General features: G+C 34.2%; 4 protein-coding genes across 6 annotated transcripts; 3 read left to right on the top strand and 1 right to left on the bottom strand.

The window, feature by feature from the left end:
- The first annotated feature begins 3,158 nt into the window (after window positions 1–3,158).
- LOC127258160 (transcription factor bHLH48-like) lies at window positions 3,159–7,272 on the top strand. The gene is made up of 7 exons (XM_051284882.1): window positions 3,159–4,261; window positions 4,404–4,544; window positions 4,626–4,691; window positions 6,038–6,106; window positions 6,448–6,519; window positions 6,664–6,877; window positions 6,977–7,272. Exons 1-7 carry the CDS (start codon window positions 3,812–3,814, stop codon window positions 7,012–7,014), a joined length of 1,050 nt encoding a protein of 349 aa, XP_051140839.1. The 5' UTR covers window positions 3,159–3,811; the 3' UTR covers window positions 7,015–7,272.
- Window positions 7,273–10,140: 2,868 nt separating this feature from the next.
- On the bottom strand, window positions 10,141–14,009 carry LOC127258165 (zinc finger A20 and AN1 domain-containing stress-associated protein 8-like). Of its 2 annotated transcripts, XM_051284903.1 has the most exons (3): window positions 13,893–14,000; window positions 11,414–11,498; window positions 10,141–11,007 (listed from the first exon to the last, which is right to left on the bottom strand). In XM_051284903.1, the coding sequence occupies exon 3, from the start codon at window positions 10,991–10,993 to the stop codon at window positions 10,490–10,492; it is 504 nt and encodes a 167-aa protein (XP_051140860.1). In that variant the 5' UTR covers window positions 10,994–11,007; window positions 11,414–11,498; window positions 13,893–14,000; the 3' UTR covers window positions 10,141–10,489. The 2 variants fall into 2 exon arrangements, with proteins under 2 accessions (XP_051140860.1, XP_051140853.1); XM_051284896.1 differs by lacking the exon at window positions 11,414–11,498 and having other exon boundaries at window positions 13,893–14,009.
- Window positions 14,010–15,670: 1,661 nt separating this feature from the next.
- LOC127258617 (chaperone protein dnaJ 6-like) lies at window positions 15,671–22,473 on the top strand. 2 transcript variants are annotated; one of them, XM_051285544.1, is made up of 10 exons: window positions 15,671–15,811; window positions 16,230–16,328; window positions 16,416–16,517; window positions 16,970–17,029; window positions 17,123–17,229; window positions 17,300–17,382; window positions 17,747–17,837; window positions 17,921–18,103; window positions 19,455–21,025; window positions 22,361–22,473. In XM_051285544.1, the coding sequence occupies exons 1-9, from the start codon at window positions 15,689–15,691 to the stop codon at window positions 21,022–21,024; spliced, it is 2,418 nt and encodes an 805-aa protein (XP_051141501.1). In that variant the 5' UTR covers window positions 15,671–15,688; the 3' UTR covers window position 21,025; window positions 22,361–22,473. The 2 variants fall into 2 exon arrangements, with proteins under 2 accessions (XP_051141501.1, XP_051141509.1); XM_051285552.1 differs by lacking the exons at window positions 19,455–21,025; window positions 22,361–22,473 and adding an exon at window positions 18,512–19,059.
- On the top strand, window positions 22,425–26,475 carry LOC127258579 (adenylosuccinate synthetase, chloroplastic-like). The gene is made up of 4 exons (XM_051285482.1): window positions 22,425–22,736; window positions 23,498–24,190; window positions 24,923–25,234; window positions 26,305–26,475. The coding sequence occupies exons 1-4, from the start codon at window positions 22,425–22,427 to the stop codon at window positions 26,473–26,475; spliced, it is 1,488 nt and encodes a 495-aa protein (XP_051141439.1).
- Window positions 26,476–27,082: the final 607 nt, after the last annotated feature.

Genomic DNA, 27,082 nt, shown 5'->3' with positions numbered 1-27,082 from the left:
ACACATCCAAATTATCTTAAACACACTATACAATATATATAACAAAATTATACTTCATTCGTCCAAAAGTAAATTTCTTATCTAACTATTTTAGTTTATCAAAATAAAAACTTCTAGTTTATTGTTTTTAAGAAAAAATAATCCTTAACTAAATAAAAAAATATTCCTACTTTTTATGTTTTTATATTATTTTTACTTTAATGTCAATAGTAAAATAAATATTAAACTACTTTATTACACTATATATTTATAAAATATTAATTTACTTTAAATCGCATGAAAAAAAAAAAACAAAAAAGAAACTTACAAGTTGATGGATAAAATATAAATTGTTTTCGCCCAAGCAATATATATACTTCTAAATTAATATTGCAAATAAAATATACAAACACACATAATATATATATTATACTTTATTAGTTAATTCTATTTATTTAAAAAAAAAGTTAATAATTAAATATTTTTATTTTTTATATTATTGTTATAATTTTTTTATATTTAACATAAAAAGTTATTTCAAATTAAAAATAATACTCTATTCGTCATAATTCAAAGTATCGTTTTTATGTTTGTCTTATTTAAAAGTATCATTTCCTATATTAGAAAAAGTAAGCATGTACTAATATCAAAATATCTTTAACTTTTATTTAAATTACAAACTTACAATTAAACATACAATTATTTTATACAAAAAGTCAAAAGACAAAATATCAAAATATCTTACACACTTTCACTAACCAATAAAATAGTATACCCTCCGTCCCAATACAATAATCTTGTTTACCATTTTTGTCCGTCCCAAAACAATAGTCTTATTTCCATAAATAATCATATCACCATAAAACTACCCCTACTTTTTTTTTTATTATACAATTGCCACTGCTTTTTACACTAATACACTCACAAGGGCAAAAAAATCTTTTATCTATACTTTTTACCAACTACTAATATAATATCAATATTCTTTAAATCTCATGCCCAACCAAATTAAGACTATAGTTCTGAGACGGAGGAAGTATTATTTTAACTTTACTACAAAACCTCAAATGATCTCTTTCAAAAGGGACGAAGGGTGTAAAAACACACTTATAGTTTAAACAACCTCACTAATATATATATATATATATATAATAGAAATAAATAATTTGTTCTTTATAGTATTTTGAACAAAAAGTAATATTATTTATCTTGTATGAATTTTAGTAAAAATATATTATTTTATCTAATAAAATATTAAATTAAAATATTAGTTAAACAAATATTCAAATTAATATTTCCTTTCAAATTTATTTTAAACAAAAACAAACAAAACTGAAAAAATCAATCACAATTGGCATTATTGCTCCCGCTTTTTTAATCTAAGCTATTCTTTGTTGTAGATATTTTTAAGGTGATCCGTTTATATATAGATATATATATATATATATCACTTTCATGATAACACTAATATATATTGGGTGTATTTGTTTGGTTGTCTGGGTTTAAGTTTAAAATTGTAAAAATGAATTAATAATTATTTGATATAATATTTTAAATATAAAATTAAATTTTAAAATAATATAAAAAATTTAAAGTAAACATTTAGTTTAATAATTTTTAAAATAAAAAAATTATGAATAATCAATTTTATTTTTTTCCAAAATTCCAACTGAACACATCCTTATGTGAATTTCAAATTTTCAAATTTATACTAATTATGTAATATATATTTCTTTCGTCGCCTTAAAATGTATTCAAATTTTTAGATACAAATTTTTATGTAAAAATGCATTTTTAGTTATTTTTTACTCTTTTATGATATAATTATGAAAACCAGTATTTTCTTTACTAATAAAAATATGCACAAAATACTAGCTTTTATCTAAATATGATAATTGATTGCATCTGACTATGTAAAATTTTGAACAAATAAAAAAAATACTTAAAAACATATTAAATAATATTTTTTAATAAAATAAATAAATAAATTATCTATCATCATTTACTTTATAATTTTTCGAATGTGAACTATTACGTAATTTTATAAAAAATATACTTAACAAAGAAGAATTGAACAATTATTTATTTAAAAAAAAAATACTAATTTTTTCATCTCACTAAAAATGTTCATATTATCATAATATGAAACTTTAGATAAATATAATTAATAAATAAATAATAAATATATTAAGAAAAATAAATATTGTATAATAAAAATAATTATAAATTAAGATTAACATACCTAAAAAATTTTATTAAAATAAAAAATTATAAATTATAAATTTTAAAATTGAATTATAGTATATAATTATATTTTAAACAAAATAATAAATTATGTGAGACGTAAGAGTATTTATTTTATCATTTTTTTGTATAAATTTATCATAATTAGATGCATGTTCGCAATCAAACATTATATTTGGACGAATGTAATATTTTGTGTATAATTTTTATTCAATAGAAGAGAATTTCACGCCATAAGTAAAATATTATAAATTTGGTATTTTTTAATAAAACGAATAAATATTATATAATTTATCCTATTATTATTAATGAAAATGCACAATTTTAGTTTACAAAATATTATACTTCTGCCGTTCCTATTCAAAGGGTTCATTAAATTTTGTAGTAGATTAAGAAATAATAGTATTTTATCTATTACTAGAATGTGTAAGGAATTTTGACATTTTTGTTGTAAAAAATAATTGTACTTGTAATTCTACGTTTATAATTTATGTAAAAATTAAAGTATTTTGATATGGATGTATGATTATTTTTAGAAATAAATATTTTGGAAAGTGTAATTGTACGTTTGTAATTTTAGTAAAAGTTAAAACTATTTTGATATAAATATATAATTATTTTTAAAAATAAATATTTTGAAAAATGAGACGGACGAAAATAGTATTTTTAATGGGATAGAAGGAATATTAAAATACTATTTTAAAAAGAAAAACTTAAGTTAAATTAAAGTTATTTTAAACAAAAATAACCCACAAATCACATTTATAGACAATGATCTAATGCTCAACGGATATTATTTATTTGTTTATTAAATTTATAAGGTACGAGCGGTGTACATGGACTGCGGGACCAGACAACCCGCGTCACTTTTGGCAGTACAATCCGGGACTTGAGGTCCTGAGATGGAGATTTGATAGAAAGAGGAAAAGGGAAAAAGGCTAATCCAGTTTACACTCCACACTGCAGACAGAGACACGGAGACAGGCTTTGACCGCCATTGATATTGTTGAAGCTTTCCCTCCGGAGAAGGAAAGGAGGTTCCACTTCAATTTGTGCCAGAAGCAGAACCTCTCCTCTGTATTTAATTTTTGCTATTTCAGCTTCTTCAACAACGAATTATGGCCTGCATTTTTTGGTAACTTGAGTTAAGAACTGCGGGGCATTAATTTGCTTGTTATCAGCGTTGTTACCGTGTTCTTTTGCCTACTTCTGTTGAGGTGTGTGAGCTGTTGGTGCTCGTTCGATCTCAATTTTCACTTTGTTCATGCTCTGAGTTCTGGTTGATGGTACTGGAAATTTGTTCGTGGAGCTCAAATTTTGGCTTCATTTGAGCAACCTTTTGATCTGTTTCGGTTTAATTCTTCGTGTTTTCCGGCTATTCAGGTTGTTCTGCATCATAAAATCCACTAGAGCTTCTTCGAATTTCTTTCTGGTGAAATTAATTTGTTCTCCCTTGATTTTCTCTCCATCTTTGGGTTGAATTTCCGTTCCATTCGCAATTTTGGGGAATTCGGAGCTTCTCTGTGAGATTAGTTTATCTATAATCGAATCCTTGGAGTTGTAGGAAAGAATTTTAGGATATTTTTCAATGGAACCACAACTTGAAGCAACTCAACCTCAGTTTAGATCCGTACTGTCAGGTCCCGACGCTGGGGAACTAGGGTTCGGATTCGACGAAATTCATGGTTTAATTTCGAATCCACCGGAAGCGCCCAGCAGCTCATTCACGGCGCTTCTTGAGCTACCGCCGCCGCAGGCGGTCGAGCTCTTAGTCAACGAAGACTTTCCGGCGAAGCCTATGCCACCGCCGATTTTTCCTTCAAACATTGCCCTAATTGACCGGGCGTCAAAGTTTTCTGTCTTCGCTTCGGCTGACAATTCGTCGGAGAAAACGCCAATTCTGTCTGCTTCAAGCCCGATGAAGCTCGATTCCGTAAAGCGAGAGCCGCCGGACTCCGATTCCCGGCCGAATTCTTCTTCGCCGCCTGTTTCAACGCAGGGCCTAAAATCCGGCAAGAGAAAGCAGGAGGAGAAAAAGGTAATGTCTCTGAACACAAAATCATTGTCAATTCATAGACATATGATGTTCCCTCTTTCTATATATTTCAAGGAAGAAATTAATGAAGTTATAAAGGATTGCATAGTATCTACATATGAACTGTATCTACTCGTGCCTTCAGGTAAAAGTCACGAATAAAAAGAGCAAAAAGGCGGCAGCAGCAGCAAATGATTCTTCTGAGGAAAGCGGCGATAAATTGCCATTCGTTCATGTCAGAGCTCGCCGTGGCCAAGCCACGGATCGCCATAGCTTAGCTGAAAGAGTATGGATTGGTCTCTAAATCATTTTCTTGATCTTGATTAGTTGCAATAAAGTGCATTTACTCAGTTGCGTTTGTTCACAGGCTAGAAGGGAGAAAATCAACGCCAGGATGAAGCTACTACAGGAGCTGGTCCCTGGATGTAACAAGGTCAGTCAGTCCCTAAAATTTCAATTCCGTACGGACACCATTTTTGTGGTAGAGAGGTTTTAGGTTGCTGCAATTAGTAGTTGTTCATTACATTTGGAATTACATGGTAATTAAAAACCATTTCTTGTCTTATTACACTGCCCTATTTTTTTAATCTTCTGATGATTAGGTTATACTTTTTTCATGTAAAAACCAATTGAATTATAAGCGGTCGCTATCACCCTTTCAATTGGGGAAAGACAGAAAAAGCTGTTCACCAAGAAAAGTGGAGGGGCCGATGCTGAAGTGTCCCTCTCATGATTCTAATAATGCGTCTTCACCTTTTGGCTTTTTGCAATCGTCTGTTATCCATATTTTCACCAAACCGTATTTTTCTATCTTAAGTATAACTCCATTTTCACGAGTCCGCCATTGGAAAATTTTCTTGAGATCCCTCTTAGCATTGATGTTGATATTACTTGATAATTCAAAATAAAAATTTGAAAAATCAGTTATGTTTATAATGGGCCTCTAAGGTTGGACAATTAGATAGTAATTGGAGACATGGGAGTAGTTTCTTGGTTAGAATTTGGATCAGCAATTGAATTGTTCTGTCTCGTAAAGGATATATAGAATTGGAATAGGTTATAGCTAAACTTTCTACCAGTGGCGTGGAAAGAAGCTATAAATTGAAAAGCATTTTATGCCGCCAGATATAGGGATGGCATACTGTATACAGTATACCGAACTTTTGCGCCCCTATCGTGTACAAATATCTGGCTTTGTATGCTTAAAATAATTTTCTTATATTTTCACTTTGTCTGAAGCTCTACATGTTTTATCTTCTTTCCAACTTGGTGAAGCTAGGAATCGAATAAACATCCCTTTGACCACTAGCAAACAGTTCGGGTTGGACTTATATTGTGAAAGCTTTGAGGAGAACTATTTAAACGACTGATTTACACAAAATGCTAGATCATTAGATTTGTGGTTTTGAGTGGCAGAGTTAACCTAGAGGTTTCCCTAAGATTAATGCTAAAGATGGCCCGTTTCGATTACCCCATTATGTAAGATCATCTTATATTCATTTGGACTAGTATTGGATTACAACTTTCTCTTTTATAGTTCAATTGTGTAACAAATGCTATGTTTTGGTCCTCGTCGATCAAGAATTTTCCCTTTCTTTCATGCATATTGAACTGTTGCATCTGTTATTGGATTATAGTATAGCTGACAAGATATTAGCTGAATAGACATCTTCTTTGTTTTTTGTTTTCGTTTTTTTTTCCCTCCCGTCTTTGTTCTTGGTATTTCTCGAGTTGATGTCAATCAGAATGAGTAAAAGTTGTTGTTATTTCCCCTAACAGATATCAGGTACTGCAATGGTGCTGGATGAGATAATAAATCATGTCCAAGCACTTCAACGTCAAGTAGAGGTCGGTCTTTGCATTTACTTCCCATCTAATGTTTGATTCAATCAATCTGTTGATCTCAAGGGGAATATTATTGTGATACCCGGAAATGATTCAATCCTTGATGAATTTAGCAACAAAACTTTAAGGTTCTTTTGTAATGGTGCATTTGCTTGGATTTTATGTTAGATTGAATAAATTATATCGAAGCTCCTAAAATGAAAATGCACTACTTGCTAGCTTATATCGAGCATTTCTTATGAAACAAAGAACTGCAATTTATTACAAGGATTCAAATTCGTGCACTTCATAATTCTTTACCTATTCAAACCTCAGCTGATTGAAATCTTTTTCTTTTGGTTCAGATTTTATCAATGAGACTTGCTGCTGTTAACCCGAGAATTGATTTCAACATCGATGACATATTGGCAGCAGAGGTGAGTCTATTATCAGCCTTACCAAATTCTGTTCATGTTAGATATAATTATTCCGAGATCTCACATTTGCAAATTCTATAGAAAAATTTGGGTTGAATATTTATCAATACTTTCTTATCCTTCCACAACCATATATTGTTTTAGAGCGGATCTTCCATCGACAATAGCTATATGGGCATGTTTGCTCCATCCATGTGGCCAGAGCTACAACTCGAAGGTAACAGACAACATCAGTATCCGCAGCCATGGCAATTCGCAGGACTTCATCATCCCTCCTTGGCCAAAGAGGAAGCTGACACCCCCAACTTCATTACACCCGAGAACTCACTCATAAGCTACGACTCCCCTGCTAATTCAGGTAAATTTTGAAACTCACTACTGTTTTTTACAGTACATATAACAACCATCAATTTGAACTCAATGATTTCAACTAACAAAGCATACGGTGATGGCGCAGCTTCGCTGCACTCAAGTCAGCTGAAAATGGAGCTGTAAATGACGCGGCGCGCCGTGTTTCTCGAGTGAGTCGGCTAGATCTGTACATATAGAATATATATATATATATATATATGAGTAGCATACAAGTGCAAAGTAGTGATTCTTCCTTTGATTCTTACAAGGAAGCCCATTGCCATTGCCATTGCCATTGCCATTGTAAGGCAAGAGAGACTATTTTTGTGTGTACTGTACTTTACGATGACACCGCTAACTTCAATCTCTCTCTAATATACTGCACTTGTCTCGCTCATTTAATTTTTTATCGCACTCAATTGATTCCATTAAATGTTTGTTTCTCGATTCAAATTGTTTTTTCAATTTGCTTAGAATGTACAGTACCAACCATAATCCAACTAATCATCAAATATAACCTTAATATTTATGCTATCTTTGTCTCAAAATGCTTTGAACTTGTTGAGATATTTTAGATATTCAGTTTTAGATTTAGATTTGGTCTAATATAGATTTGAGTCTATCGAGTTCTTTTTATAAATAAACCTCCTATTTTGATGATAAATACAATATAATTTTCCAGTTTCTCTAAAATATTTTTACATGGTATCAGAGTTTATTTTTATCTTGTAGACTATGTCTACTAAACCACGTTTTTCACATGGAATGTTATGGAGATCTTCAAATTTTGAGATTTTTTCTATAGTTTATACTCTTTTTCGTTTTGATTTTGATTTTGTTTTTAGTTCTGATTTTATTTACATTTGGGGTGTGTTTGTTTGAAGGATTTTGGAGGATTTCCACTATTCATCCAATTTTTTCCCCCCAAAAACATCAAATCAAACACCTATTTTTCATTTTTTATATTATACTAAAAATCAATTTTACATTCAAAACATCACATCAAACCCTATTTATATCACATCATACAACTATTCAAATTCAAAATTTTTACTATTCAAATCCCAATCCAAAATCCAAACCCCCAAACAAACACACCCCAAGTCATGTATATGCATCTGTCTGTTGGGTTTCTCCGGAGCCATGTTTCTAGCTGCATTAGGAGTCTTGTTATTTTCGACTCCATTGAGAGTATTGTTATTTTCAACTCCATCGAAAGTGTTGTTATTTCCGATTTTATCGAGAGTCTTGTTATTTCCGATTTTATTGAGAGTCTTGTTATTTTCGACTCCATCGAGTCATGTTATTTTCGACTCCATCGAGAGTGCTATTATTTCCGATTTTATCGAGAGTTCCGTTATTTTCGACTCCATCAAGAGTCTTGTTATTTCCGACTCCATCGAGAGTCTTGTTATCTCCAACTCCATCGAGAGTGTTGTTATTTTTTATTCCATCGAGATGTCGTTATTTCTGAGTCCATTGTGAGTTCCGTTATTTCCGACTCCATCGAGAGTCTTGTTATTTTCAACTCCATCGAGAGTTCTGTTTTCTCCGATTCTAATTCACTTGATAGCACTATTTCTGGCTTCGACACGGTGGAGCGGCTGTGGCAATGGCAAATAAGAAATTGTTATTTATTATTTGCATTTGTATTCAAATTTCTTATAAATTTAATTTGGTTTCTGTTATACTACTTGAGTTTGAAGGAATGTTAGAGATATTTTAGATATTCAGTTTTAGATTAGTAAATTTAGGTTAGATTTGGTCTTATTTTACTTAAGTATATTGAGTCCGTATGATATGTCTATTTATATACATCTATCTTCGTTATGAATAATACTCTCTTTGTTATCTAAACTTGTTTCCATTTTCTTTATATTTCACAAAGGGAATGGAAACAAATTTGAATGACGAAGGAAGTAATGCATTTTTTTATGCATAGAAAGTAGATTATTTTATTATTAAACAGAATTAACAAACTCGTCACTAATCTTTATTAGGGTTTACGGCCCTATTATTTTTTAAAGTTTCTTATGAGCTACCTATAAGCTTTTTTCTTCCTCGCTCTCGCTAGAACATTCAAAATCTGTGCGGCCATCTAAATCTTCATCCCATCGTCATATTCTTCTGGATCCTCTTCAAAATAGTAGTGAGGAATGGCAGAGACCTTAAAATAGTACTGAGGAACTACATAAATGACCTCCGCCGCTACGGGAATGGCAGGAATGACCAATGATCTAAAACTTAATGTCTAAAATATTAGTGGACAATGATGATAGTACGGCATGGCCTCTAAAATATTTTTCATCATTATAAGATGTTGAGACCTGGTTCGAAGGCAACATAACAATTTGAAAGCTTGCGGTGCGAACTAAGACTGACTTATGGTTAAAGAACGAGTGTCTTGCAATGCCGAACAACCATGAACTGATCGAGTTACACACACCATTTCTTATAAGAAATACCGCAATCTTCTCCATTCCTCTATGTAAATAACCCAATATTGGTTCACAATCAATAACATCTTCACCATCGAGAGTAACGATCAGTCGAAGAACACCATAAGATATTCTTGAGGAATTAAGTCCATTTGTCATCTAGTGGGAAAACATTTGTTAACATTAAGTTCATGTTATCTTTTATCTATCACATTTTAATATTAGAATAATAGTATTTCTTTTCTTTTTATGCCTTTTCATTTATTTTTTATGCTTTCTTTCAACTTTAATCTTATTTTAATTTCTACCTTTAAGCTTTAATCCTATTTTAATTCCTGTAATTTACTTCCGATTTACATATTAATTTTAGTTCCTGGATTTTCAATCCCAGTGTATTTTTCTGTCTTAACTCTTACAATTTTAATTCCTAATTTATTTTGAATCCCATTATGAAGATGTTCCAACTATCCAAATCCAATGGAAAAACAACAATTTCATACTTCTTCCTTTGTACTTACACTTTAGTACTAATCTATCTAAATATTAAGATATTGTTACTTATAATCTATCTACAATCAATTATCAATTTATTTTTACCAGTACATTTATTTATTCAAATTTTGCTCTTAAATCCTACTAACTTAAGTGTATTAATGACCCTTTCTTTTTTACACTAATTCACTAGCCACTATCATACTATTATTCCTTTGATTTTCCACAACTTATTTTATGTTTATTGGTGAAAGAGTATATTACATTACCCTAAAACTTTTGACTGTACTTTCAACTTATTAGATTCGACCGAAAATTTACCCAAAACGCGAATAGCGACGGCAGATTAAAGATATTTATCTTTCCGTCTCCGTAGCGACAAAAAGATGAAAATCTCACAACAATATATCATTCAAGCCAGCAAACAACTTACACTATCAAAACACGACCACAATCCGAGTGACGCGACAACGACTTCATAGTTCATAGTATTCAAGAGACACCACGACCACGACGACATCAAGACCCTCCCCACCCCACCCCCTCCCCCTCCCACCTGCATTCTCTTTCGTGCTATCGACCCAAACAGCATTCGAGAGAGAGAGAGACTTACTAACACAATTAGCCAACTCATTTCAACACCCATGGTTTAACACCGATAAAAGCAGCCAACGTACCTTGCACGCTTCTTAGATTTTATTGAGCTTGTCTGCTTTCACGAGCGGGTTTGCTTTGGCTATGGCGTCCTGACCTGCAGTCCGGTAGTCATACGGGCAGTCATGCTTGTCAGAATAGCGATGGACCGAACAGAAGAGGTTCCCGCACTTGCAATCGAATCCTGTCAAACCTACACGCTTGCGGCAAGTGGCGCACCTGTTTGGCCCTGCAGTCTTTGCCTTCGTCTCTGGGGCCATAACAAGGGGTTGTTTGGGTGAATCGGGTTTCGTGTTGAATGCATCGGCCAAGACAGGGTCTTTCTGGTTGCTGCTAGTTGCGCCGCCGCTGCCATTGCCATTGACAATGTTCTCGATGGATGTTGCCGCGAGTTTGGCCTGCTGCTGTTTCAGCACCATGTCTTTGTGGCACTTGGAGCACATGTTCATGGTGGCAGGACTTCCGAAGAAGCCACAGTTGTTGATGCAAAGAATGGGGCCTTCAGGAGCCTGGCAGCCGGTCTCTTTTGACGACTCCATTTATGTAAGCTTTTCTGCAATTCACCACATACACTTAAATATCGATCTAAAAGAAGGAATTAATTCATAGCGCATATTCAAAAACTACCATGGGTCAATCAAATCGGAAACGAATACCACACACACACACACACATATATATATATATATATATATTGAAGTGGCACTTGAGGTAAGAATTAAAAAAGAATAAAAAAATATGATATTGAAGTGACAATGATCTAGAAAGATTAAAATCGGTGAAGATATCATAAATCCCTAGTAGATTGAGTCTTTCTGTAGTTGATATCTTAGAACGTAGATAGTTCCATGGTGAGATTTCTTTAAATCTAATGAAAAAAGATGTTGACTTTTACATGTTTCTATTTAAATGCTAAGCCTCAGTAAACATTAAATCTCCACTAAGCACGTGTCGCTTACCTCAAAATGAAAACAGGAATCAAACTTCAATCTTATCTTAATGTTCCATCCAAAGTTATTCACACCTATATCCGCAACCTCAAACCTAGCAATAATTCCCACATGCAATTACCTCATCCAAAAATTATATAAGAGATTATAAATAAAAGTGAGAACATTATAAAAATTCCAATTCATATATGACTCACTGTTTTTTTTTTTTCCACTAAACACACATTTCCCTTACATCTCCCAATTTACCAAACTGCAAACCAAACACAGTGATGAAATGTGAATATGTGATCAAACAAAAGAAGTGCCTAGAGACATTTGGTATTCACATTCAACACTAGAGGGTTGAAACCAACAAGGGAACACAGTAAAAATGAAATTTTTGGTTAATTAAGATCATAGACTTGTAATGTGATTCTGTGAATACAAAACAATCCCATCAATATTACTTCAACAGCGCACACATATCAAGATCCTCCCTCTCTGGAAATTGTGATCGAAATTTCTAACAAAGATTTCATTTCATAACGTGCATACGACAGAATAATAAATGCTCCATTACTAGCCGGCCCACATTCTTCTGAAAGAAAATCAACTTCTTAATAAGAAAATGATCAACATTTGGCGGCCTATAGATGATCCTTGTTAGGCAATTAAACATGATTACTAGAAGACAAAAGTCAGTTTTGGTCCTAGTATACTAACATATAATCAATTTATAAAAAGCTCTTGATCAAAATTAGTTCCAATATAATTAAAATTCATCAAAATCGGTCCTACCATTGACCATCTAACGTCTTTTACAGATATCGCATCTGAGAGTAAGGAACAAAGCCAGTCAGCCATATTTGATAAAAACCAAGTTAAATTGATGATATGGATGACCTTTGCCAAATTTAAAGAGAACACGCCTGTGTCCTGGGGATATTGAAAACTATATTGATTTTTCTCTTCAACTATTTTCATCTTCTTATTCTGAATGAATAACACCACACCGCTGGAAATATGATGACGTCCTGATTTTTAATTTTCTTTTCTTCTTTTCTTATTGCTTTCATCTTCAACACCACCATCTTCTTCTTCTCTATTTTCAAAACACAGGTTAAGAGTTCGCATTCAATCCCCTTAAGATAAAAAAGATAACACACAAAATCTAGGTTCAATTATCTTGACATGAGCCAATTTTCAAGAAAATTGAAACTCAGTGACCAGTGTAGATGCACAAATGGCCAAATAAACAAAATAATAAAGAAGTGGAATCTTTATCGTCGTCTGCTGTAGAGTTGAGGAGGAATAGTGTATCGTACACTGATTGTGTATAATTTCACTGAATATTGGAGTCGATACAAACAACTTGAACACAGTATGCTCTATGACTGGAGGAAGAAGATATCTTGAATGAAGCATGGAGGTGAAAAAGAAGAGGATGGTGATGAAAGCGGCAAGAGAAGGATGAAGAATGAAAAATTGAGCACACATGTGGCCTAGATGTGCTGTTTATTTTTTCGAAGTAAGAAGAAACACGAAGATGAAAGTACAAAAAACCAATTTGGTTTTTAATTGCCATGTTCATCATATGGCATGGATTTGTTCTATTTAGGGTTGGTTATTCTATCCAAGTCCTCAAACATGGCCGTGTTTTCACAAAACACGGACGTGTTCCATCAATATACAATGCCACATTAGCAAAATACGGTCAACGGAGGATTTTAATTATATTTTTGAGTTTCAACTAGTTTCAATCAAAATTTTATATTGGCGATGAAATGGATTAAGCTTGTGCACATTGAGCCCAACATGAATTTTTTCCCTCTACAACTTTCTTTGTGTTCTGGATATTTTAAATTAAGAATATGTTAAGTGAACCATAGGTTTTTGGATATAATGTTATAATTGAGAAATAATTGCTGCATGCAATGGAAATAAAGTTTAATGTAATTTAATGTGGTTAGGTTGGAAATGATGTTTTTTAGGGGGGAAATATTTTATTATAGATTGCATGGGGCCAAAAATTTCAAAAACAAACCCCATAGTTTGTGTATAAGTGCCAATTGAAACCACCCAAATTCCTATTCCAGCAATCAGTGGAAAATCACAAGCATAAAACTATATAATTGAAAACTAAAGAATTCTCAAACACATAATTGAATTCATTCACAGAACTTCATAACAATAGAAATTCAAAATTCAAACGTATCAGTTACTCACGAAGGTCGGCTAAATCGAGACCATAAAACAAAAGGATAAACCCTAGCACAAAATCTTCAAATTATCATACAAAGAGTCCTTAAACGATCTTAACCTAACAAAATAAAAAAAAATAATCAAACTCAATTTCCTACCCACAAGGGGAAAAAAAATCAAATAAGCAATCCATAATTTTCAACTCCTACACGACATGATACCAAACCCTCACACAGAAAATCAAATCTCAGACAAGTTCCACCACGAAACTAAAAATTCAAGCGCAGAAACGATTGAACAATACCTTAATCGAAGAGATAATTCGAGTAATTTGAGAGGCGAGGAGAGAAATGGGTCGGGAAGGAGCCGAGGGATTCAATTTAATTAAAGATTTTAAAATTTCGCCTTTGTATCTTTGTATGTGTGCAAATATTTATATACCAAATGAAAAGAAAAAAAAAAAAAGACAGTGACAGCAAGGAATGAGGAGGACAGCGCTATCTGAAGTTACATAAATACCCTCAACTAACTCGATAATTACAATTCTGCCATCTAGGGTGAATTCAATAAAATATCTAGAGTAAAAATCATTTTTGGTCCATTCAATATCAAAATTATCAATTTTGGTCTCATTCAAAAAAAGTTATCAATTTTAGTCAAACTCAAATGAAAATTTATTAATTTTAGTCCCAAAATGGTTGACTGAGACTGAACACGGCCGTGTTGTCTTGAACACGGTCGTGTTGGATGACTCAGAAGGTGACTGGGCATCCCTGGCAGCCAACACGGCCGTGTTGATTACCCTGCACTTCTGAACACGGCCGTGTTCCTGTCCATGTTCTCAACAAAACCATGTTCTGCCATGTTCTAGGTCATGTTTCTGCCCATGTTCTCAACACAACCATGTTTTAGGCCATGTTCACGACCGTGTTTTCAATATAATCATATTTTAGGTCATATTTATTATTATTTTCACTTTTTGGTTAAAATTATTTGATATATATATTTATAATTTAACAAAAATATTTTTTACAATTATTTTATAATATAAAAAATAATCAATTTTTAATATTTTTAAAATATATAAAAATAATAATATATTAATATATATTTTTTAATAATACTCCCTCCGTCCCACTTACCATATCCACATTACCGTTTATATCCGTCCCACGTCCCATGTCACTTTCATTTTTTTTTGGAAAATAATTACACACTATTTTTTAATTTAATTTTAATTTTAATTAAACTAATGAGTTATTTTAATCTTAATTTATAATTATTTATATTATATGATAATTATTTTTACTAATACATTCTTAATTATCTACTAAACAGATGCGGGACGGATATAAACGACAATATGGACATGGTAAGTGGGACGGAGGGAGTATTATTAAAAAATATATATTAATATATTATTATTTTTATATATTTTAAAAATATTAAAAATTGATTATTTTTTAATTATAAAATAATAATAAAAAATATTTTTGTTAAATTATAAATATATATATCAAATAATTTTAACCAAAAAGTGAAAAAAAATAATAAATATGACCTACAATATGATAATATTGAAAACATGGTCGTGAACATGGCCTATAACATGGCTGTGTTGAGAACATGGCTTAGAACATGGTTGTGTTGAGAACATGGCAGGAACATGGCTGTGTTCAGAACACGGGTAGGAACACGACCGTGTTAAAAAATGCATGGTAATCAACACGGCCGTGTTGAGACCAACACGGCCGTGTTGGCTGCCTGGAACGGCCAATCACCTTCTGAGTCATCCAACACGGCCGTGGTCAAGCCAACACGGCCGTGTTCAGTCCCAGTCAACCATTTTGGGACTAAAATTGATAAATTTTCATTTGAGTTGGACTAAAATTGATAAATTTTTTTGAATGAGACCAAAATTCATAATTTTGATATTAAATGAGACCAAAAATAATTTTTACTCAAATATCTACAAACCTTATTGGGCCTTCTTTCGAAGCCCAATACGGCCCAATTTTTACGCGGGAATGAGGCGGCCCATTTAGGAATTGTATAAATAAGACTGAAAAAGGCCATTTTCGTTCAATTTGTATTTGCGAAATGGGGAAGAGGAAGAAGGCTAGGGCTTCTGAAGCAAATCTTGACAGGGACGAAGGAATGGAGGATAATCGAGAATCTATGGCGAGTGAATCTTCGTCCTTAGGAAGGAAGAGCTTGTACGAGGTATATTACCTGCAATTTTACATTTTCGGATGTTTGAATCGTTAACGAATTTATATGATTGTTCTTGTTCACTGCTTACTTGTATCTTGACTTTGTTTTTCTGAATACTTTTAATTGAACGTCAATCCTATACAGTGAAAATGGATTCAGTAGTGCATAATGTAAAGTCGCGCTTAAAATAATGAAGCAGGCTATGCACACAAAATCGAGGCTACGCAGTTTATCTCTCCTCATTGTTAAGTTTTGTACTTCAAACTTCAGCCTAATCCATTTCTTGGCTTGTTAAGAAGTGATGGATAATCTTCAAATTTGTGCTTGTATTTGTACGGTCGACTTTCATTTGCAATATATGTGCTCCAAATGGTTAGTTGAACTGCATTTTTAGCAACAAGTTATGATTCTAGAATTGTGGGTTCAGATTCTCGGGGTGGACCAAACAGCATCTCAACAAGAAATAAAAAAAGCGTATTACAAATTGGCACTGCGTCTCCATCCTGATAAAAACCCCAATGATGAGGTAATTTGATGCTTCAGATATTTTTGTTGGTTTTGTTACTACGTGTGTGGCCATTTACAATATTTTACCATTGTGTTTCTATCTTAGGATGCCAAAGAGAAGTTTCAGCAGCTACAAAAGGTGATATCTATTCTTGGCGACGAGGAGAAACGTGCACTGTATGACCAGACTGGTTGTGTTGATGATGATGTAAGTCATAATTGATCTATTGTTTTTTGAAGTGTTAGTTTGGGGTACCTCTTATGAATCTAACTTGTCATATAAGTAAAAATTGTATTATATGTTTTTATTTTTAAATCCACGTTTAGCATCGTACCCATTAGATTCATTCTGATGGGATAAGTTGAACTATAAGCTCCCTTGATTTTTGTTTTTACATGTTTATTCTCACCTGCGCAGGCACACACACATATGTATATATTAATGGGAAATATAACATTAATATGTGAGGATTTGTGAACATACAATTATCTCAACTTGGTTAGCAAATTGGTCTAGTTAACTGTTGTTAGATATCAAAAAATGTTCCTCATGCATTTTCAGATCGCTAATGTATAAGAGATAACCCAAACGGTATAATTGATTCCTCGATTTAATACTGCAATCAACACCTTGTGTCTTTTCTCACGAGCTATTGACAGGATCTAGCAGGAGATGCCATCCAAAATTTACAGACTTTTTTCTGGACCATGTATAAAAAGGTTATCTCCAGTTACATAAATCAGGCTTTCTATATATGATGGTCTCGTTTACTCTATTCATTATGTGATGAAGTACATGAATGTCCCTTTCAGATTTCTGAGGCTGATATTGAAGAGTTTGAAGCTAACTACAGAGGCTCTGATTCAGAGAAGAAAGATTTGCTAGAACTATATAAAGAATGCAAGGGCAATATGGACAGGTATATCATCCCGCATGTGGTGCTTATTATTTACTTCACAGTTATTTTATTGTTGACTTCTTTTCCCCAGACTATTCTGCTGCATGATTTGCTCTGATCCAATGCTGGATTCTCATCGATTCAAGGATATAATTGATGAGTCTATTTCTTCAGGTGAAACATCTAATCTGTGCTCTTAACTGTTATGCTTTAAAGCTAGCCTTTCTTAGCTCTAAAGTTTCAATAAGCCTTCAGTATTTATCTAGTAGAATACATTTCATATGCTTTTCAAACTTGGATTCTTGGGAAGTATGCTACTATGAACATGTTGAAGGATTATTGCTGCTTTAGATAGCCAAGAAAGGCTAGCTTTTTTTAGAGCTAGTATTATTTTGCCTTATATTAGCAATTGCTATTCTAATTATATGTTCCTGTTATGCATTTTTTTTATTCGGTATAATAGTCTAACTTTACATGTTCTTTATCTTGAAATGGCTTCCTTTTGTCTTTATTCCTCTATTTCTGCGTGGATTTGTAGGAGACTTAAAATCAACCAAAGCATATGAGAAATGGGCAAAGAAGGTGGCTAAAACAAAACCTCCTACAAATCCATTGAGACGGAAGAAGAAGTTAGTCCTGTTACTTACTATTTTTACTATGTATGTTTAGTTTTATTACATTTAATGTATACCCATGAAAACACCCGTTGCAGGTTGAAAGAAAAGTCAGATCTATATGCCATCATTTCCCAACGCCAGACGGATAGAAAAGATAAGATGTTTTCATCTCTGCTTCAAAAATATGGAGGCGAAGCAGTTCCTGAGCCAAGTGAAGAGGAATTCCAAGCTGCCCGAAGAAACCTTGAGAGCAAACAGGCTTCCAAAAGAAAGAGGCAGTAAGTATTTCTATTATTGTTACTTTGTCTCTCTCATATAACAATTGAAGTATCGGTTGGACTGTGACCTTACCTGGATATCATCCTTTCTTCTTTAAAATTTTTGCTCTGAATTCAGAATGCATTCCTATCTGCCTCTGCGAAGTTCTCAAATTTGCATTATGATTATGCATAATCTATGGCTATGTTGTTCCTTTTAATTAATTATTTTGGATTCCTGAGTTATTTTAACAATGAGAATATTGGATGGACTTTCTTGGAGAAAAAAACGCACAACAATGCAACATGTGAATAGTAATGATTTATATTTGATTAGATTATATTCTATGGTAGAATGAGGCATTTGATATGTTGGAACAATGGAATTATTATTATATATATTGCTGACAAAATACTTAATGTATGTAGTGGTATCAAATTATGGTGAAAAAAAGCAGGAATGATGTTGCTGGGCTTTGGCATATACACCTAAGATTAATGTTTACGGTAGGGTTTAACTTTTAGGCTTTAATTTATTCTGCAGAAATTAGGGAGTTAGTTATTAATTACAACATTTTATTTGGAACTATCATAGATGGTGAGGAGTGAGTTTGTGTAACCCATAGCACTCTTAAATGAGCATCATGAATGTTAAATCATGGGTTCTTGAAATGACTTGATAGAAAATCTACAAGGAATGTTGAGTAACACGGTGTAGCGGTTACAAACATGCTCGTGTTCAAAATTTGATTTAAAACCTTAACAAGCATGCTTTGTCTGCTACACTGTCATCCTTTACTTCTCACCTTCTTCAATTAAAGATGATGGTACTAGCAAGTGAGAGAATCCACCTGAACAATTGTATCGATGAATTCACCTCCTCTTCGGCTGCACTTTTAGTTGCCTAGCTTCAGCCAAAGCCTCCAGCCAAATGATGACCTTCTTCAACATTTCTCCACTTCAACTGAGGGCATAGGTGTGAGGTATGTTCAAATACCACTAGTATTAATAAAGAATCGTGATAGGAAGTGAGACAGCCGTTCGTTGGTTTTCCTTGGAATCATTGATCGTTTATATATAATATATATATATGTGTATATTCTCTGTAGTAGTTGATGTTGCCTAGTTCTGTCGATTTCTTGGACATCTTGGGCTGGGATCAGAGAGTTTACGAAATCGCAGTTTTCTTTAAAGACTGTAGTTTACTCTAATTGTTTTATTGTATCTATTTTGCATCTTTAGTTTGGTAAAGCTTGCTGAAGTATTGATACATCATGTATATTGTTGACATGTGTTTATGTAATACCTGAATTGTAATGAAATTATTGTGAATGTTTTCTTTTATTAACACATGCTGTTTTTGTTTTACCAGAAATGGCGTCACACCGAAGAAGGCAAGTGCAAGTAAGGGTAAGGGAAGCGCATCCGGCCAAAAGCGCTCCAAAGTAATGGACACAACCCCGATCGAACCTGATCGTACAGATGACCCTAACCTGATCTTCACCGAGTCTGAACAAATTGATCGATATAACAGGCTAAAGGACAAGCCTTTCCTAAAGGGGCGATACATCGACGAGGATGCCTTAGTTATGTTGAATTTGAAAGAGGAGGTCGACTCGCTAATTTCCGTTGGAGCTTGGCGTAGGTTTTTCGAGATCGTCGAACCCAGCTATCAAAATCTTACACTCGAGTTCATGGCGACATTCTCGCATGATCCCGCCTACTATCACTTTGATAAACCCGATACACTGAAGTTCCGGCTGCGGGGACAAGATTACAGCATGTCCCTCACAGACTTCTCCGTGGCTATGGGACTATATGATCGGGATTTTGTGGCGACTCACGAGTACGAGGCATTGCCTATTTCTATGTCTCCTTTGCCGCAGGATTATTGGCCGACGATAAGCACACAACAACATTATGATCCGAAACAGTCCAAGGCATCTACTCTACGGTTAGTGTCGCTTCGGTACATTCACAATATTTTGGCACATACGATAACCGGTCGGGGAGAGAGCACGGGAGTCGTCACAACGCAAGACTTGTGTTGTTTATGGAGTATGTCCGAGCGATGTCCGATTCACGTAGGCTACATGCTCGCCCGGTTCATAATCCACCAAGTAGAAGACACGCGCCTAAGAGTGATTGCGATCGGGCCTTACGTGACGAGATTGGCTAAGGGACTGAAAATGCTCGATGAGTCGAATGAGGATCCGGTTCAAACTATGATGTCGGTCGGGTTTAGGACGTTGAATCTTATGGGTTTGGCGAAACGATCGACAAGCTCGGATGGAATGTTGTGGACATTAGTGGAGAGATCGATGCCGGTGCTCGATGATGATGAAACTTATCCTCTAGAGGACCCGGCGCTCGACGATGAAGCTCGGAATCAAGAACCGGAAACCATTGTTGCCCCGGAAGAATCGAGGTCGAGCGTTTTGTTGGATGAGTTGCATTCGGAAGTAGTTCGGATGAAGAGTAATATGACCGAGCTTTGCTCCGAGGTCCGGTGGTTGAGGGCTACGATGACCCGCCTTTGCGCACATTTCTCCATCCCCACTCCTCCGGTGCCATCGGATGTTCGACGTTCAGACCCATTGACGTCCGCGACAAACCCGGAGACATCGATTTTAGATGTACTGGTCGCGGTGTCGTCAGATTTTCGACCTTTAGATCCATCAACATCGGTGACGAACCCGGAGACATCGATATTAGATGTCCCAGTGTCGTCAGGAATTCGACCTTCAAACCCATCAACATCGGCGACGATGATTTTAGATGTCCCGGCCATGGTGTCAGCGGAGGCCGCCCCGCAAATGCCAATTCTAGATGTCCCGGCCACCGTGTCATCGGATGTTCCGCCTCCGATTCCCGGAATCTCAGCGTCGACATTATTCGACTTATCTTCGATTCCGAGCAAGGAGTATTCACACGGAGACTGAGGTATGTTTGTTTCGTAGTTGGAGCTAGGTTGATGCTATATTTTTAATTTTAGTTATTATTATTATTATTCTCAAAGTAGAATAATTTGTAATTTTTTATTTTTTTATATAAATTATTTTATATATAATTTTATTAGTATTATATAAATTTATTTTATATAAAATGATATTTATATTAAATACTATATTTTTGAAAAATAATTTTTAGTTAAATACTATTTTATATTATAATTCTAACATGTCAAACTTTAAAATTAAACAATATTTCAATTAAAGTTGGTAAAAATTGATAAGACATGATAATCCGACATGAACTCTACATAAAATAATTAAATTTAGATCAAAAACTTTATTCCGATTATGTATCCGGATTGACACAAATCCGACGATACATTCCCGAGTCTAATTTCAACACTTCCTTAGTAAAATCCAACTTCAATGTAAGCCCTCTCAATCTGCACCCTAACTTGTTGGACATTTTGATTGCCATGTTTAATGGACAAAATGATATAATGGGATTACTTATTTGTTCGAAAAATACCTGCGTCTTTAGTCTATTTTCATTGCATTCCGAAGACAAACGAGGCAAAGCAAGACACTATAAATCGTTAATTATAAACTTTAAACTTTTAGGTAAACATAATTATCATAGATTAAAAAAAAAAAAAAATCACTCTAATTCATGATAAACATTCACATGGGATTATGTAGTAAACTTTCTGAAATATAAAAAACACCCCAAACTCCACATTTTGTTTACTTCATTGTTAAAATATCTGCCTCAACATTATTATTTATTAAAGAAAAAATTATGCAAGTTTTAGTATTTTTTTAAGACGCAGGAACCGCAGTCGCCAATACCTCGTAACTTCAGGGTCATAAGTTCAGCCCTTTCCACCAGGCCATCTCTTACTCTATTTTTAGCAATGCATATGATATTTTATAAAGAAAAATAATATTACTTGGTAAGATAAATATTTATTTTTGATGCCAAAATTAAAAAATATTAATATTTAAATAATAGTAAATAATATCCTTTCGTTTATTTTAACGTTTTTATTTTGTGTAAAGTAAATAAATTATACAAAAATCTATAACATAGAGCTGAGATCACATTTATTAAAAACATATATAAATAAAATATTTATCTTAGATGTAATGAAAGTATTTTTATAGTAAAATAGTGTATTACAAGCAGTTTTATATAAACACAACAGATAAAACACTACCTGACATTTTTTAGAAATATGATTTTTAATTGTAACATTGGTAACGAATAACGATTAGGTTTTTGTAATAACGCTAATATAATTGCATCTGCTTAAATTTTCCGCAGTCAAATCTGCCCGAACTTTTCTCCTGTCCTCTCTCGCACACTCACACACGCACACACACTCTCTATGGCTGCCGCTGCCGCTGCCGCCACGAACATCTCCTCCTCCTCCTCTGCGCCGCCGGCGTTCAATGGCATCCGCTCTGAGAAGCTTTGTGGATCTCAGCTCCACCTCTCTCTTCCGAAAACCAACCGGACGAACGCGATTCGGTGCTCCGCCGTGGTAGAACGAAAAATCGGCGAATCGGAAGCAGGATTGAGCCGGATTGAATCGCTAAGCCATGTCTCCGGCGTCCTTGGATGCCAGTGGGGAGACGAAGGCAAAGGAAAACTCGTCGACGTTCTCGCGAAGCACTTCGAAATCGTGGCGCGCTGTCAGGTTAGCATTTTCACGAGAAATTAATAAACAATAGAAGCGGCCGCACTCGATCTGAGTTAGCATACAACGGTTTATTTGATTTGTTTCAATCCTATGATCTGTATGTTCGTCTTCTTCTTCGATTGAAGAAAAGGCGTAAGAATTCACGCAGTTTGGTTTTCCTTATTTTGGTTTAAAATGCTAAGTAGAAAAATGCTTGTTTTCTGTTGATATTGAGATTGCTTCTTCAGTTGGATTCATTTATGAAACCTGAAACATGCTTGTTGCTCTGCAGTAACATTTTCTTCTGGTTCCTGATTTCTTTCATAGTTTCTAGAAAACCTCTTTGCTTCAGTAAAAATCACTTAAAATTTTTTAAATGTAGGTCTGATTCATACTGTAAAATTTTGCATTCAAGTTGGCCATAACCATATGCTTCTTCGAAATTGTTACACTATAGATTGTCTCACAGTAGAATTTTATGATTCCTTCGTCCTTTTCTGATGCATTATAGTGGGTTACTTAGTGACAATGCATAATCTATTTCAAGGATTTACTTCCACAGTGTTCTTAAGCTTTGTTTACTTCTGTTTTGAGTTTTGAAAATTTTGAGGTGAGAATGAGTGTTGGATATGAAGATTAATTGGAGGAAAAATTAAACACAATGTAGATTGAGTAGGGAAAAAATAGTAAACCATCTTTACTTGGGGGAAGGAACTGTTTCTGGTGTTCATTGTTAAAATCTAAGGATTTGTTCCTTACTATGAATCTTATGATGTCAGGGTGGAGCCAACGCCGGCCACACAATTTACAATTCAGAAGGTAAAAAGTTCGCCCTTCACCTTGTTCCCTCAGGAATTCTGAACGAGGAGACTACCTGTGTGATTGGCAATGGAGTTGTGGTGCATCTCCCCAGTTTTTTCAAGGAAATTGATGGTCTCGAGGCCAATGGAGTCGCCTGCGATGGGAGGATCTTAGTATCTGATCGAGCTCACCTGTTGTTTGATTTTCATCAAACCGTGGATGGCCTTAGGGAAACTGAACTCGCTAAATCATTCATTGGCACAACCAAGAGAGGCATCGGTCCTTGCTATTCAAGCAAGGTGATTCGGAATGGTATTAGAGTATGTGACTTGAGGCACATGGATACTTTTCCCGACAAGCTCGATGTTTTGTTGTCAGATGCAGCATCACGGTTCGATGGCTTTAACTACAGGGCTGAAATGCTTAAGGAGGAAGTTGAAAATTACAAAAGGTTTGCCGAGACGTTGGAACCCTTTATCACTGATACTGTCCATTTCATGAACGATGCTATATCTCGGAAACAAAAGGTTTTGGTAGAAGGTGGGCAGGCAACCATGCTGGATATCGACTTTGGAACTTACCCTTTTGTAACTTCGTCCAGCCCGTCTGCTGGTGGAATATGCACTGGCCTTGGTATTGCTCCTAGAGTTGTCGGCGATCTTGTAGGAGTGGTAAGTGATGGTGACTTTAATGAGTTTTAGCTTTATAAGGGTCGAACTTGCTACTTAGGGTTTGTTTGTTTGAGGTTTCGGATTTTGAGTTGGGATTTGAATAGTAAAAAAATTAAATTAGAATAGTTTATGATGCAATATAAATAGATTTTGATGAGATGTTTTGAATGTAAAATTATTTTTTAGTATAATATAAAAATTGAAAAATAGGTATTTGGTTTGATGTTTTTTTAGGGAAATAATTTGGTAAATAGTAGAATTTGGAGAAAAACTTTCAAACGAACACTACCTTAAATTAATTAGTCGAGTTCAAGCTCAAAATACCCGATTATCTTGAGCTTGAGTATACTTGATTTGATCTGATAAATGAGTAGCTCGATTAGGCTCGTCTTTACGCTAATTTATTTGCCTTAGTTTAATGAAATGTTGCCTGTTTGATAGGAATTTTGGATTCGAACTCAAGTTCAGCATGTTTGGTAGAAACAAGGCTGAACTTAAGCTCAAGATTCGAGCCCTTCTAACCTTGTTTACTTAAATTGAGTACGTCAATGTCAAGCTCAAGATCCTAAATCTCGGCTCAATACAACGATTAATCTTATTTAGATCACTTGACACAATGACTGTTTATTATATGTTACATTTGGAGATTATTTACTTGTAATTGCACTTCTGTGCTGCAGCAAATGGTGATTTGAGTTGAGTGTTTCCATTTCTCTATTGATGATTATACAGGTCAAAGCATACACTACTCGGGTTGGTTCAGGTCCTTTCCCGACAGAAATCCTTGGTAAAGATGGCGATCAACTTAGGTCAGCTGGGCATGAGTTTGGCACGACAACTGGACGCCCACGTCGTTGTGGATGGCTCGACATTGTTGCACTAAAGTTTTGCTGTCAGATAAATGGAATCTCCTCATTAAACCTCACCAAACTCGATGTTTTGTCAGACCTACCCGAAATTCAATTGGGTGTTGCATATAAGCACAGTGACGGCACTCTTGTCCAGTCCTTCCCTGCCGACCTCTCTCTTCTGGAACAAATCAAGGCAAGTCCCATTTCCCAATTATGCTCTTTTAACAGCTGAAGTTGTCTTATTTCTCTTAACTCGGTAGATGTGTTGATGAGTAAATTTTAGACGAGATTTTCTACCATTCGACTGCAACTTATCTAATTAGAGTTAAGCTGAAAGGGCTACAAAAAAATTAATAGGGTACATTATATACATAATATCTTTGTTTTGCACCATGTGTAAATTTTATAGCATAATTATCCTACGCGCCAGATAAATAATATGGGAAGAACTTTAGCTTTGTCACGATTCTGTGCATAAATAAAAATTTACATACGAGTATTTTATACAGGAAGGTTACTGTGCTAATTGGAGGAAATCAACAATAAGCATGTCATAAATAGGGAGAGAACATGTTGTTTCAATAATACAACATGTTGCATTAGTTGAAATTATGTGCTGACAGTTCTCTATATTAGGTCGTGCTCTATACATATATATATATATATATGCATATTCCCTCTGTCCCACTTATCATGTTCATCATTCCATTTTCTTCTGTCCCACTTATTTTGTCACTTTTTTTTTTTGAAAAAATTATATTCTATAATCTTTTTAAAAAAATTTTAATTTATATATATTTTTTATTTTAATTAGACTAATTAGTTATCTTAATTTATAATTATTTTTATTATGCGAATAATTATTTTCACTAATATATTCTTAATTATTTATTAATTATACTCCTCCAAAATTCCATGTCTACGGTAAAACAGACATGATACTCGAGACGGATGGAGTATATTTTATGTGCTGAAATCAATGATAGTATGTGTTGTTTGGGCATTTGTTATATGTTGCATTTGTATTATATTATCATAAATGTACTGTTGTTTGTTCTTTTGTGCTCTCAACTAGTGTTGCTCTTTATACATTAAACTAAACATCTTAGGAAAAGATCGTTTTAGGCTTCTTACCAAATGCTATCAAACATCTTTCAAGAACCCTCGATTTCGTCAATCAAGTTATGTAACTACCGAGTTCTATGTATCGCTCTACACACGCAATCTAGCATTGTGTTAAAAGCTGCGATTTGCCTTATTCAGGTGGAGTATGAAGTTATTCCCGGGTGGCAAAGCGACATATCTGGCATCCGAGAGTACTCTAAACTTCCAAAGGCTGCACGAAACTATGTAGAAAGGATAGAAGAACTCAGCGGCGTACCAATTCATTACATTGGCGTTGGACCCGGGCGCGATGCGATGATATACAAATGACGCGAGACCGGGTAAGTTTTCGTTTTCGAGCTCTTTTTAACACCTTAGTTGGTATGCTATTATTCACCACAATAAATTCTTTACACCATTTTGGAAGTTTGTTTATAACTCTTGAGGGAATGTGTAGGTTTTTGGGTGAAAGAGAATAGACACAAAAATATTGATGGCTGACATAAATTTTATGGGAAATGTCTTTGGTGTATGAGGGTTTTGTTTTAGGTTTCTCTTGCTACGGATGGCAATGGTTCCGAGTATACCCAAAACCCGACCCGGATCTGTCCGTTTATTTGGGGCGGGTCTAATTATTTGAGTATCCAGTCGGGTATTGTGTATCCTTATCAAGTCCGGATAGGGCTAGAGTAAAAATAGTTTGAGCTCGGTTGACATATTATTATTATTATTTTATTATATTTTTTAATAAAGTACTAAATTTTAATATACGTCAGTCCGTGTCCAATTTTAAGTTCAATTTTTAGGAATTGTAAAGGTATTTCAGGTCTCTCGGGTTGGGTCGAGTCCGGGTATAGTTGGATCCGGGTCAAATCTTTGATTTAACAATATGTATTTGGGTTGGGGTCCAATAATATGTATTTGGGTCAGATCTTGA

This window comes from Andrographis paniculata, unplaced genomic scaffold (genome assembly GCF_009805555.1).
Source record: "Andrographis paniculata isolate CXL003 unplaced genomic scaffold, ASM980555v1 Contig14END, whole genome shotgun sequence".
NCBI lineage: Eukaryota > Viridiplantae > Streptophyta > Magnoliopsida > Lamiales > Acanthaceae > Andrographis > Andrographis paniculata.
The sequence above is the reverse complement of the archived record's forward strand: the minus strand, read 5'-3'. Positions and strand labels throughout refer to the sequence as shown.

What these genes read in the sequence shown, in the direction of transcription:
- LOC127258160 (XM_051284882.1), top strand. Translation starts at nt 3,812, where the DNA reads ATGGAACCACAACTTGAAGCAACTCAACCTCAGTTTAGATCCGTACTG. An exon ending in GAAAGCAGGAGGAGAAAAAG is followed by an intron (nt 4,262 to 4,403) that starts GTAATGTCTCTG and finishes TCGTGCCTTCAG; the next exon opens with GTAAAAGTCACGAATAAAAA. An exon ending in CACTTCAACGTCAAGTAGAG is followed by an intron (nt 6,107 to 6,447) that starts GTCGGTCTTTGC and finishes CTTTTGGTTCAG; the next exon opens with ATTTTATCAATGAGACTTGC.
- LOC127258165 (XM_051284896.1), bottom strand. Translation starts at nt 10,993, where the DNA reads ATGGAGTCGTCAAAAGAGACCGGCTGCCAGGCTCCTGAAGGCCCCATT.
- LOC127258617 (XM_051285544.1), top strand. Translation starts at nt 15,689, where the DNA reads ATGGGGAAGAGGAAGAAGGCTAGGGCTTCTGAAGCAAATCTTGACAGG. An exon ending in TGCAAGGGCAATATGGACAG is followed by an intron (nt 17,230 to 17,299) that starts GTATATCATCCC and finishes TCTTTTCCCCAG; the next exon opens with ACTATTCTGCTGCATGATTT. An exon ending in GCTTCCAAAAGAAAGAGGCA is followed by an intron (nt 18,104 to 19,454) that starts GTAAGTATTTCT and finishes TTGTTTTACCAG; the next exon opens with AAATGGCGTCACACCGAAGA.
- LOC127258579 (XM_051285482.1), top strand. Translation starts at nt 22,425, where the DNA reads ATGGCTGCCGCTGCCGCTGCCGCCACGAACATCTCCTCCTCCTCCTCT. An exon ending in TCGGCGATCTTGTAGGAGTG is followed by an intron (nt 24,191 to 24,922) that starts GTAAGTGATGGT and finishes ATGATTATACAG; the next exon opens with GTCAAAGCATACACTACTCG. An exon ending in CTCTTCTGGAACAAATCAAG is followed by an intron (nt 25,235 to 26,304) that starts GCAAGTCCCATT and finishes TGCCTTATTCAG; the next exon opens with GTGGAGTATGAAGTTATTCC.